A 12,008-nucleotide genomic window follows, 5' to 3' on the forward strand; every position below is an offset into this window, starting at 1 on the left:
CAAAATGTGTTGTGCAATAGGCAGCTTTTATAATATGACAGCATTAATTGCCACAATGTGATGATGAAATACTTTGTTAACAAATTGACGTATACAGACATTTTTTGGAGACCTACTTTGATCAAGACAATAGTCTTACATTTAGCCTGTGTCATAAATACAATTAACGTAACACATAACTTTTATTATTTATTGACATGTGCCATGTGAAAGGACAGGGATGGTTTCATTGAAAATTTATTGAAATGTTTAATTATGCATGGATAAATTATCATTCATCTATTGAGTGCACCTCCTTGCAATCAACAAAACATTAACGATTGATCTTAATCAAGATTTCTAGCGAGGTAGTTTGGGATACACTTTAGTTTAACTCAATCTTAAGTATGATAGTTAAATCCCACTCTTTCTCATTATTGGGAAATGGGACCCAGGTTGTTGAAGGCGTGTTAGTGACAGACAGTCAGGATTGATCTGCTAAATGCCATAAATGTAAATATAAATGTAAATGGCTTGGGCTCAATTCCATTTCAATTCAGGAAGTAAGCTGAAATTCCAATTCAAAAATCTCCTCATTGAAAAGCATAAAGGAAATTTGGAATTGGAATTTCCTGAATTTACTAAATTGAAATGGACAGTGTCATGGTGAGACTATCGCTGGTGCTGACTGGTGTTTCTCTGTTCCCATCCTTCCAGCAGTCTCAAGACTCTGGATCCGAGTCACAGCTCAACACCTCCAGCCTGAAGGAGGCGCTGGAGCGCTTCGATCGCAGCCCCACGCCCTCTGCCTCCTCCCGCAGCTCCCACAAGTCCGCCCACACAGCCGTGTCCGACCCCGCCTGTAAGCACAGTGCCGTATCCATCTATCTATCTATCCATCTATCCATCTATCTATCCATCCATCCATCCATCCATCCATCCATCCATCCATTAATCAATCACACTGCCACCTCTTAACCCTTTCCATGACTAAAACAGTTACTTTTGTAACATGGTGTAATTCATTCCACAAGTGTCTTTTTTTAACAATCAGAGTGACATGATGTTTGTGTTTTCCTCCTCAGCGTCGAAGCTACAGACGGACAGGGGTACGCCGGCACGCCAGTCTGTCTCCGCCATCGAGATGACATCACAACGGAGGTCGTCCATCAGCAGTCAGGTCAGTTGGGGGGCGTGCGTGGTTTAGTGGAAATGCCAGATATGGGCATGATTTGAACCTCTACGATCAAGGTGCTTTAGATGCAAACAGATCACATGACAAAGCCCTCTGGGTGATATTGGTTGTGTTTCTGGCAGCATGAAGTCACACAGCTCTCTCCGTATTTGATTGTGATTTTGTTTCTGACTTGTTTTCTTCTGTTATGTCTCTTTCTCAGCACTCGATGAGCTCTCAGAACACGGCCCCATCCATGGTTTCGCAGCAGCAGCAGCAACAACAACAGCAACAACAACAGCAGCAGCAACAACAACAACAACAACAACAACAACAACTGCAACAACAACAACAACAGCAGCAGCAGCAGCAGATCCAGCCCAGCGTCCAGGTGAGATCTTCTCCACATTCACTCCCTCACCTCCGGCCCGTGCAGTACAGCACCAAACCTTTCTCACTCTCTAGATATCAGTACTAGAGCCCGACCGATACTGGATTTTTGGGTCCGATTGTGGTAAAATTCCCCGATAACCGATATATTTGTCGATATTTAAAACATTTTTTTACATAATCCCTTTTAATCACAGTTTTCATAAGAAGAAAACAATGGCAAAAAGATGCTCTCAATGTTGATTCGGCAAACATGTATATCTCAATAATGACCTGAAATTAACTCCATTGATAAATAGAGCAATATTTATTTATTTTATGTGCATGAGAATTTCACATGTTCAGTGTACTGCATATTGATTGATCAGTGATTTGCTGTTCAATCTAGCTTGTTATGACACAGTTTGATCATCCACTGAATTTGTTTTGTTATAGTCAGTTACAGTATGTTTCATTAACAAAAACATTTTAAAAAATGCACAGTGAAAAAGCATTCTTAAAACATACTCTTAAACATACTGCACTTGCTGATTGCCAACCACTGTCATTTCCAGTAATGGTTTATTCCGGTCCTCCCCCTCCCCAAGACAAACTTTATCAAAGTGGTAAATTCCACTCTCTTGACGAGAGCAAACAAACCTGTGTTGTGCAGTCCATGCTGATACCGTTGATTGTAACTACACACCAAGCTGCCTGTGACAAAGGTTAGCTAGAACGTCTGACTCTTGAAATTCATAGTTACAAGCTAGCCATGTTAACTGGTGAAATCAATTATTGGTAAATAATATCTTACTGTGTGTGACGCCTTATACCGAATAACTCTTGTTCAGTCAACATCCTTTAAGTTAACCACTGTGCTAATTCACTGTAGTCCAAAGAGCCTACCGTTACTTTGCTAAATTCAGCCACTTTAGTAGGCACTCCAGTAACAGCAAACGCCAATAAACAAGTTTATTAATTAAAATCCATACATGTATATATTTAGCTCTGGAAAAACCCAATTACACGTAATTGCCTATAATCTCCGAATGTGAGGCACATCTTTGGTGTTGTATCGGTTAATTATCGAAGGAATATGTGCCGATACTGATATTTCTGTAAAAGGCCAATATCAGCCGATAATATCGTTGCTCCGATATATCTGTCGGGCTCTAATCAGTACCCAACCATTATTTGGACGTTTCTGTCACCACAAACCACAACAATGTTAATTCAACCTGAAACCGTACACTGCTATTAGCCCCCCACCAGAGTTATTTCCCTAGAGGGCACACTCCACTAACTGAACTGTGATTATATGGGGAGCACCATGTCGTCATCTTTCTTCTGTGATATGAGCAGGAGTAAATACAATGTTGGTGATTCACTGCCACCAGTGTGTTCACTTGCATAGTATCAACACAACTCCAGTGTCTAGGACATTTATTGGTACAAGTAGATGGTGTCACCCACCTGAAAGCCATTTACAATCTATAGACACATATTGAAGAAGAAGACCATGTGTTGATCGAATTGGCTGATGCCTTCCCAGCTCATGGGAAGTCCCACCTTGACGACATGGTTCCCTTCATGCTGTCACACATGCAATAAATGGGAAAGATAGCATGTGCCTTCTCTATGAACTAATGGAGATGTGCTAACTCTATGCCCTCAAAAAATGCCCCTTGCTGTTTCCCGATATTGTGTCCTACTTCTTGGTGATGTGTGATCATTAACCCATTGTTAGCCCATGGTGCAGTTCTCCGCCCAGCTGGACGCCATGCAGCACCTGAAGGACCAGCTGGAGCAACGGACCAGGATGATCGAGGCCAACATCCAGAGGCAGCAGGAGGAACTGAGACAGATCCAGGATGAGCTGAACAAGGTGCAGGGCCATGGCCTCCAGATGTTCCTGCAACCGGGAGCCGGAGGCCTGAGCCTCGGTCCAGTGCAGCTGGCCCAGGGCACCGCTGTGCAGCAAGGGGGGGCTCTGACCATGCAGGGCCAGGTGGTGTCTGCCGGGACCCTACAGAGCAACACACAGCAGCAACAGCAGCACACGGTAGTCCAACAGCAGCAGCCCCAACAGCCCCAACAGTCCCAGACCCAACAACAACAACAACAGAACCTTCTACGAGAACAGAGCACTGCCCTCTCACAACAGGTCAGACGCACCACATTTCAAGCTTAGCTTCGTACACACACGTACTTCCACACACCTCATTATTACAATGATACTGCGTTGTACAACTTAGATAACGTCTCTTATCTATTCCTGTGATGATGTCATGTTACAGTTACTGTCATGCTAACTCGATGCTAAATCTCTCTCGGCTCTCTGTGCTTCAGTCTCAGCGGTCATCCCACACACTGCAGCCCCAGCAGGGGGCGCTGCTCGCCTCGCCATACAACACTATGATGATCTCCCAGCCCAGCCCGGCCAACATGGTCCAGATCGCTGCCACCAGCCTGGCCCAAAACAGTAGCCCCAACCCCGGCACTGTGGCAACCTTCGCCCAGGACCGGTCTGGACAGATCCGGTACGTCTCTCGTCGTTGTTGTTGTTGTTGTTGTTGATGTTGAGAACCTAATGACTAGTCATACGTTTTGATGTACAATACAGTACATGCAACCACAGCGTACTCAAAGAATGAGAGAAAAAAAAGTACTTTTCTTGGTATCAGGAATCATGTGTTTCTCTCTCTCATTCTCTCAATTTCCTACACCATTTCTAACCCCTTACTCCATTTCTAACCCCCCTCTCTGTCAGATTCCCAGCTGGCTCTCAGTTGCTGACCAAGCTGGTGACAGCGGGACCGATGGCATGTGGAGCGGTCATGGTCCCTACGACCATGTTCATGGGCCAGGTGGTGACTGCGTTCGCTCCCCAGCAGGGCCAGACTCAGACCATCAGCATCGCCCAGCAGCCCCAGGCTCAGCAGCAGCAGCAGCAGCAGCAGGAGCAGCAGGCCCAGGCCCAGGCTCAGTCTCAGGCTGCAGCCGCCGTCGTGCAGCAAGGCCAAGCCCAGCTAGCCCAGCAGCAAACACAGTTCTTACAGGTGACCACTAGAGGGACTTGTGTCTCAATGTCTCAGTTCCTCTGATGGCAGATACGGAACAGAGTTATATCCCTAGAGAAGTCACATGCTATATTTCCCACTCAATGCATTTGTGACAGCAAGAGGGGCGCCATGTAGTCAACTAGGGTTGGACTTTCCTATGAGCTGGGAAGGCAGCAGCCAATTGGATCAACACATGGTCTACTTCTTCAATAGATGTATCTCGAGATTGCAAATGTTTTTCAGGTGCATGACGCCATCTACTGGTAAATTACATAAATGACTGACCTGTGTTGATACTATGCCAGCGAACACCAACATTGTATTTATGCCCACTCAAAACAGAGCAGATGAAGAAAGTTGACTGCATGTATGACAGTTAATTTACGGGAGTGCTCCCTCTAGTGTTTACTACTCGATGAGAACAGTACACTTTCCTTGGTTACTTGCTTTCTCTCCTAACCCCAAAATGCATTGGGTGGAGAAGGTCAGAGTGGAGGAACCTTGGACCTTCGCATCCCATGAGTTTTGAGAAGGAGGCATGGGTAGAGAATGTAAGGAATCAAGGAAAGACTTTTGAGATTTGAAATGTTCAGAAAAGTTACTCACCCACTGTTCTCCCTCTCTAGGCCCCCCGACTACTCCATGGAAACCAGTCCACCCAGTTGATCCTGCAGGCTGCGTTTCCACTGCAGCAGCAGGGCGCCTTTGCCACCACTCCACAACAACATCAGCATCAGCAACAACAACAGCAGCTCCAACAGCAGCAACAGCAACATCAACAACAGCAGCAGCAGCTCCAACAACAGCAGCAACAACAGCAGCAGCAACTGGCACAGCAGCAGCAGCAACAACAACAGCAACTTCAACAACAACAACAACAGCAGCAACAGCAGCTGGCCTCTCACAGGGCCGACAGCATGTCAGACCGCATGTCCGACCGCTCCAGCACACAGCAACAGTAACCTGGCTACAGCCGGTTAGATATGTGGACTGAACCAAGCCACGATGTGTGCATGCGTGTGTGTGTGATGGGGTTGAAGAGGTGAGCTAGTTCTGGAATGCAGTATTGAGACCATGCCTCTGCGGCCATCTTGTTTCTGTAGGGACGGAGGGAGGGCGGGCAGCTCTGCCTCCCCCCTCCACATGATCGTTGGCTGCTTGCACTGAACTCCTGAGTGCAATGTGCGTCCGGCCACCACAGAGAACCCAACACTGTGTTCGAAGTGAGAAGATACTGTCACTCTGGCACACGGAGGCCACGGCTCAGAAACTCTTACCCACCGCAGAGACATCGGCTCTGCCATGAGGTCCCCTCCCCACAGTAACAGTGGGAGGGAAACCCTGGAACTCGACGGTGCTTGTCGTCCCACCATCCCCCATCTTCGTCTCGTGTGTTTCTGTGTGTGTGCTCTCGTCACCCTCACAGGATTTAATTTATGCAGAGCAAATCCAGTCGAAGCGCTGGAGCTTTCAGTCCAGGCTTCAGAGAAGTCCTGCAAGAACAGACGACAAACTCTTTGTGTTGTTTTTCCTCCTTTTCTTTTTTTTTTTTTTTCTTTTTCAAAAAAGTAATTATGGGTCAGAAAATATTTTTAAGAATGTACTGTATGTGGATTGAACTTTTATTTGTACAGAACACATGTAAAATAATGTGTAAATATATGGACAAAAAGAAAGAGAACTAATATTTTATATGATGCATGAAATGAAAAAGCGTAGTCTGTTATTTGTAGCTTTGAATATATACTTTTTTTCTAGTATTCTACGGAAAAAAGAACTTAACACACTTAAATGGCTGATATTCTCACAGACTTCCTGACTCCCAGGGGATATATGTGTGTGCGTGTGCGTGTGTGTTTAAAAAGTGTGTGTGTCTGCATAGCAGACAGCTCTGATGCTGCTGGTCGTGTCACAGTTTGTTTAATCCTCTCTCTTTTATTTTAAGAAAAAATACATATATTGAGATTATAAAGAACGGAATTCTTTTAAAGGTGGAATATTTTTTATGAATATGTATATTGTGTTCCAATGCAACACATTGAGGATGCTAAATGTAGACACATGATCTTACCGAATACATTTTTTGAAGTGTAAATAGATTTAAGACCAAAAGGCTACCAAATACACTTTAAATGCATCCTATGGAAACATCCTCTTCACTCTGCCATATGTGTCATATGGTTTGCCATCGCTCTTTAAAAGAGGCATTTTTAACTTAAAAAGTGTGTTAATTTGGTTGTCACAAGCAGATGCAGCTAGCATTAGCTGTTCATGACTCTTTAAATGTAGTTGGTTCCGAGGCATTAGGACTGCTTTAAAGAGGGGTCACATGACCTCCATAGTGATGCATGCATAGTACCTGTAGGTACTGACTATATTTAGTGCCAAGTCATAAATGCTTTTAAGTAGTCTTTTTTTGTTGTTGTCCTGAACAAGGCAATAATATTTAAAGAATATATATATATATATATATATATATATATATATATATATATATATATATATATATATATATATATATATATATTCAATGACGTTTGAAATGGTCACAAACAATATTTTGACATTAACCAACGAAACAATGTAATTCTTGTCAGTGTTGTTTCAGTACATGATCACATATTTGCAAGTATTTACAAAATATTATAGATAATGTCACCTCAGAGTCTGTTCCATGAATGGACTACATCCATCATGGCCGCTCCATTCCTTTCTACCAATTACAACCAACAGCCGTGTTTATGCTATTTCCCTCTGCTGAAGCTTCTTAGGTGTCGTCAATGTTCAGAACATAAAATGCTATGTATCAAATGGGAAGGAAGTAGTACGGAAGGATTCGTGCTTGTAATTGTAATCTGTGAGTTGATCCTCATCTTTTATTGTGAAGGTTTACTCAAAACTTGTCTTATATTTGTTTAGGTCAGACAGAAATGGAGGTGCTACACTGCGGGTGGTTGTCTCCAGAAAGACACGTTAAACTGACGTCTGACTGTTGTTTAAGTAATATGAGCAGCTTATGACCAGCTGGTTCTAGTCATGGAACATCTGGTCTCTCTCATGTTAAGAACCCCCTACAGACATCTTCTGTGGTTTGAATGGGGGAAGACAGAAGCTTCACTTGTCTCCTAAGGTGTAAAATAAGCCCAGCCCTGACAAGCCCAGAGCAAATGCTCATGATGACCTAGCACCCAAATGATCCCTGAAACGGGTGAAACTGGCTTCAGGTTGGGCCTGACAGGAGAGTGAATTGCAAACCCTTCATTAAATGGACTGATGGTGTTGGTGTCCTACAGGACATCTAAGGATAGGTGTTGGTTTTGTCGTCATCTTGATGGGGTGTCGTGTCTCCATGATGATGTTTGGAATTCATAGTAGTCATAATGTGGGGTCCTAGATACGGTTTGTTGCCATGGTAACATGTTTAATGGATTACCAGGTTCCTACGGTAAATGTTGTCTCGTGGGGCTCGTCGAGCTGCTCTCACTAGTGGTTCAGCATGGTCACAAGAAAAGGGTCAGGGCTAGAAAAGAAAGACAATGTCAGGTTTTTTAGTGATGTGTGAACAGTTTACTATTTTCCCATAATTTGATATTCTTGGACAATCTTGAATCATGTGGTCAGAAAGTTGTTGTTTTTTCCCTCATTGAGAGCACTTACAGAAATACCTTCATTCAATTTGAATGGATTATTTTTGGTAACTACCTTCTGCAGTATTGTGTTTTATTTCTTGTTGGCAGAAGTTGTCAAATCCTATATTTCATATCAAACCTCTGGTGTCACAGCACAGGACTGTGTAGAATGTCTCTGGTCCCCTCAGGAGTCCACTCCAGTCCCCCACTGGGCTGGATTGGTCCAATCAGTGTTCATGTTGCAGTATCTCATAGCAATGCTATTTTAGCTGTCCCATTTGTGATTCACACTGCAGTAATTTACATTCAATCTTAATTCATCACACAAAGCCTACTGTCTCTTCTTGTTGGAAATCACTTATTGTGTAAATGGTGCCCCCTGTTGATCGGTTAGGTGTGGTGCATGGTCTGTGTAGAACACATGTCCCTCTAATCAACAGTAACCGACTAGTTATATTGCAAGGTTGTAGTTTATTGTCTAGTTGTCATATCAACACATTGGTTAATGTTTTGTTTAATATTAATAACAATCAAGTTGTATATAAGCTTTTTGTGGTGCTCACTTTGTGATTAGTTGGTTTGTGTGATTATGATTATTTATTAACACAAACATTGAACATGTGCCACCTATGAAATGATGCACCTTACAACTAGCCATTATTCTAGAACGGGCTAGGCAGTGCAATACTTGAATGAATGTAATTAAATATCAATCACTAACACAACTGGTTTGCATGAAGAAATTAGTAGCCATGGAGGAGTTGAGAGTATTTTAAAGAAATCCTACAGTATAACCTATAGAACTCAGATTTCAGGATTATTTTTCTATGGCCAAGCTAGACCTCAAACAATGAATAGAGCTATAATATGTATATGTATGTATGTATGTATGTATGTGTGTGTGTATGTATATATGTGTATATGTATATATATCATACACTGTATTATACATACATATATACTGCCGTTGTCGTGAAGAGAGGGAAAGAAACATCAAATCCCACCTAATGATTTAACCTCAAATAAAGGATTTAAACAAACTGTGACACTACAGGAGGACTGTTGGAAATATTTTTTTCCCAAAAACAGACTTGGCTACTTTGAGTTCATTGAAAATGACTCATGAGCTGCTGGTTATGCAAAGGTGTACTGAAATGCTGACAAATTCCTTATTTAACAGATATATATATATATATATCCCTCCCATGATCTTTGTTTCAACGGCCCAATAAATGTTATTTCTCTTGAAAATAAAATTCTCTCAAATTGTGGTGTCAACGGAATGTTAGTTTTAATGTGCAGAAATAAACATTTTTGGACCCTCCTCAAGATGACCAGATGATTACTTTCACTAATTACTCTGTGAGAAGTATTTAGATGTTTTGAAATATCACAGCAGGGTTCCCTCAAGTTGTATTTGCTAATAAAGTTAATTCAACACAGACAGTGGGAGATGTGGGGGAAATTGCAGATGTTTTGTATCCAAAGAGATGGATGGGAGTACTAATAAATCATGCTACACTTTTTTGTAATACCCCTGAATGAACGCCCAATGTAGAAGGCGATGGTGAATCATGTTAAATGTTCTGTAGATCTGATGTACGCACTAGAGTTCTGAATGTCTATTTGTGTTCTCTCCTCTCTGCTCTCATTTCAACTTTGTATGTGTGGTGCTCTTTCCAGACCATTTGTTTGGCTTGTGAAATTAATCTGTTCAGTACATTTTCCAAAAAGCATCTAAAACTGTAAAATGCTGTTATGATATTCTTGGTCTGTCATGCCAATTGAACAAGTCGTAACCAGGTGAATTATATGAGGGCTAAGATGACACTTTTCGCACCAGCGGTTCTTGACCTAGGGCTAACCCATTGTGACGTCATAGAATTCCATGTTTACCAACAAGTTGGTCCCAACCATAGAACTTGATTTAATACATGAATAAATTGATGGAACAGACATTCCATTTATAGCAATGACACATGATAGATAGACAGGTAAGGAAAGCATTTTAACCCAAGACTTGTTATAGTCTAAAACTGAGCAGAATGTGCAGTGTAAAAGGGACACATTCTGAGGCATTGTGTGTTTCAATGACGTTGTAGGCCTAATATCACTGCGAAGAGAGTGCTGCTATAAATTAATTTACCAGACCATTCTTAAAAAAAATAAAAAAAGACAACATTATGGAACCTTTTAAAGCAAAACCGTGCCGTTTGCTCCCCTTACTCAATTTTGAAAATAAAAATATGTACTAAGTTGTTTCTGTGTTCTGTTATTCAATAAAGAATGTCATTAGTTTGGCCATTTATCTGGTATGATGCGCTCTACTCAGGGACACACCAAACCAGAAGGGAGTTGAGTTGTCAGTCATGATAGTGAGATTTTTCGGCTTGGATTTGGCTTCTGCTCGGGTTGGCAGCCTTCACTCCGGATCACAGACTGAGGTAAACCTACTACTCGTAGGTCTTAGATAGAAGGGGGCTGCACAGGTTGCAGACTGAGGTCAGGGGCGTTGAGAAGATGTAGAGGAGTAGGCCGGGCCTCTTGTGGAGTTGGAGTGTGGAAGAGGGTCCAGTAGGGCCGGAGCTGTCACCTTAACCCCTCTTACCCAGGTAACTGTAGCTCGGCGGTTGTATTTACAACCACTTCACTGAAAATGAAGGAGATCACCATCACCTTTGGGCTTTTTGCAGAAGGTAGTGTAACACCATTGTTTAGATCAGATGGCTTCATTCCCAAACAATACTTAATCTCTACACCAATGTTATTAACCAACCTAACATGTATACAGTGCCAAAACAGTATAGTTTAACAGTCCCCCCCCCCCCCCCCCCCCGAATCAATTCAAATGTTTGAAAACCAATTCTAAATTAGGATGTGTTGTGTGAATAAGTATGTGAATCCCTGAGTCTGGACAATTACAGCTTTGAGTCTACCAACATTGCACACCAGACTAGGCTATATTCACCCACCCTTCTTGGTGAATTGCTCAAGCTTTATCAAATTGGTTGGAGATCGTGGATGGACAGTCATCTTCTAGGCACCAGATTTTCAACCTGGTTTATGTTCTGGGACACTCACGGTCATTCACTCTCTTAGTGTGAAGCCATTCCAGTGTGCTTTAGACTTGTGTATTTTTCCAACTGAAGGGTGAATTTCTACCCAAATGGTAATGTTTCTCTCTGTGTGATTAGTAGATTCACCCCTTAGTATTTGTCTCTGCTTTGCTTTATCCATTTTCCTCTTGATCCTGAACGCCTCAGACCCTGCCGATAACATTCATTCCTATACCATGATCTGCCATCATCATGCTTGAAGTAAGAATGATGCTGACTGGGTGGTGGACTTTGTTAGATTTGCCTCTGAGTTAAAGCTTTGTATTTAGACTAAATGTTGTTGTTTTTGTTACACTTAAGCAGTATCACTCAAATAATTTGTGGCAAATTATTTCTATACTTTTTCTATAATTTTTGTTTCACTTTGAATGTGTGGAGTAGATTGTGTCGATCAGTTTAAATAAATCTAAATTAATGCATTTTAATTTCAGACTCCTGCGTAACAAAATGTGAAAACTGTGTAGGGGTTCACCTACTTTTTACTCACTACTGTACTTGACAAGTGTAATTGGAATATTCACATTACCTTTATGTCAGTGTGCAGCTCCCTCAGCTGTTCCTCAGACATGGATGTTGATTAGTCCATCAGCCTGCGTAGTTCCTCTGCTCTCTTTTGACGGCCATCCAGAATGGCCACTGAAACACAGTTACACAACTGGACCAAAAACATCTTCATAGG

The 12,008-nt window shown here is 42.2% G+C and overlaps 1 protein-coding gene across 1 annotated transcript in view; it reads left to right on the forward strand.

Annotated features, from left to right (window-relative positions):
* clocka (clock circadian regulator a) overlaps positions 1-7,045 on the forward strand; it is a 31,964-nt gene extending 24,919 nt beyond the window's left edge. Inside the window, exons 16-22 of the mRNA XM_083672048.1 lie at positions 639-841; positions 1,065-1,159; positions 1,377-1,544; positions 3,270-3,686; positions 3,872-4,062; positions 4,293-4,581; positions 5,211-7,045. Of these exons, the coding sequence (XP_083528174.1) occupies positions 639-841; positions 1,065-1,159; positions 1,377-1,544; positions 3,270-3,686; positions 3,872-4,062; positions 4,293-4,581; positions 5,211-5,546 (1,699 nt within the window). The 3' untranslated portion in view covers positions 5,547-7,045. The remainder of the gene's footprint in view (positions 1-638; positions 842-1,064; positions 1,160-1,376; positions 1,545-3,269; positions 3,687-3,871; positions 4,063-4,292; positions 4,582-5,210) is intronic.
* The last annotated feature ends 4,963 nt before the right edge of the window (positions 7,046-12,008 follow it).

Source organism: Argentina silus (assembly GCF_951799395.1).
Source record: "Argentina silus genome assembly, chromosome: 6".
NCBI lineage: Eukaryota > Metazoa > Chordata > Actinopteri > Argentiniformes > Argentinidae > Argentina > Argentina silus.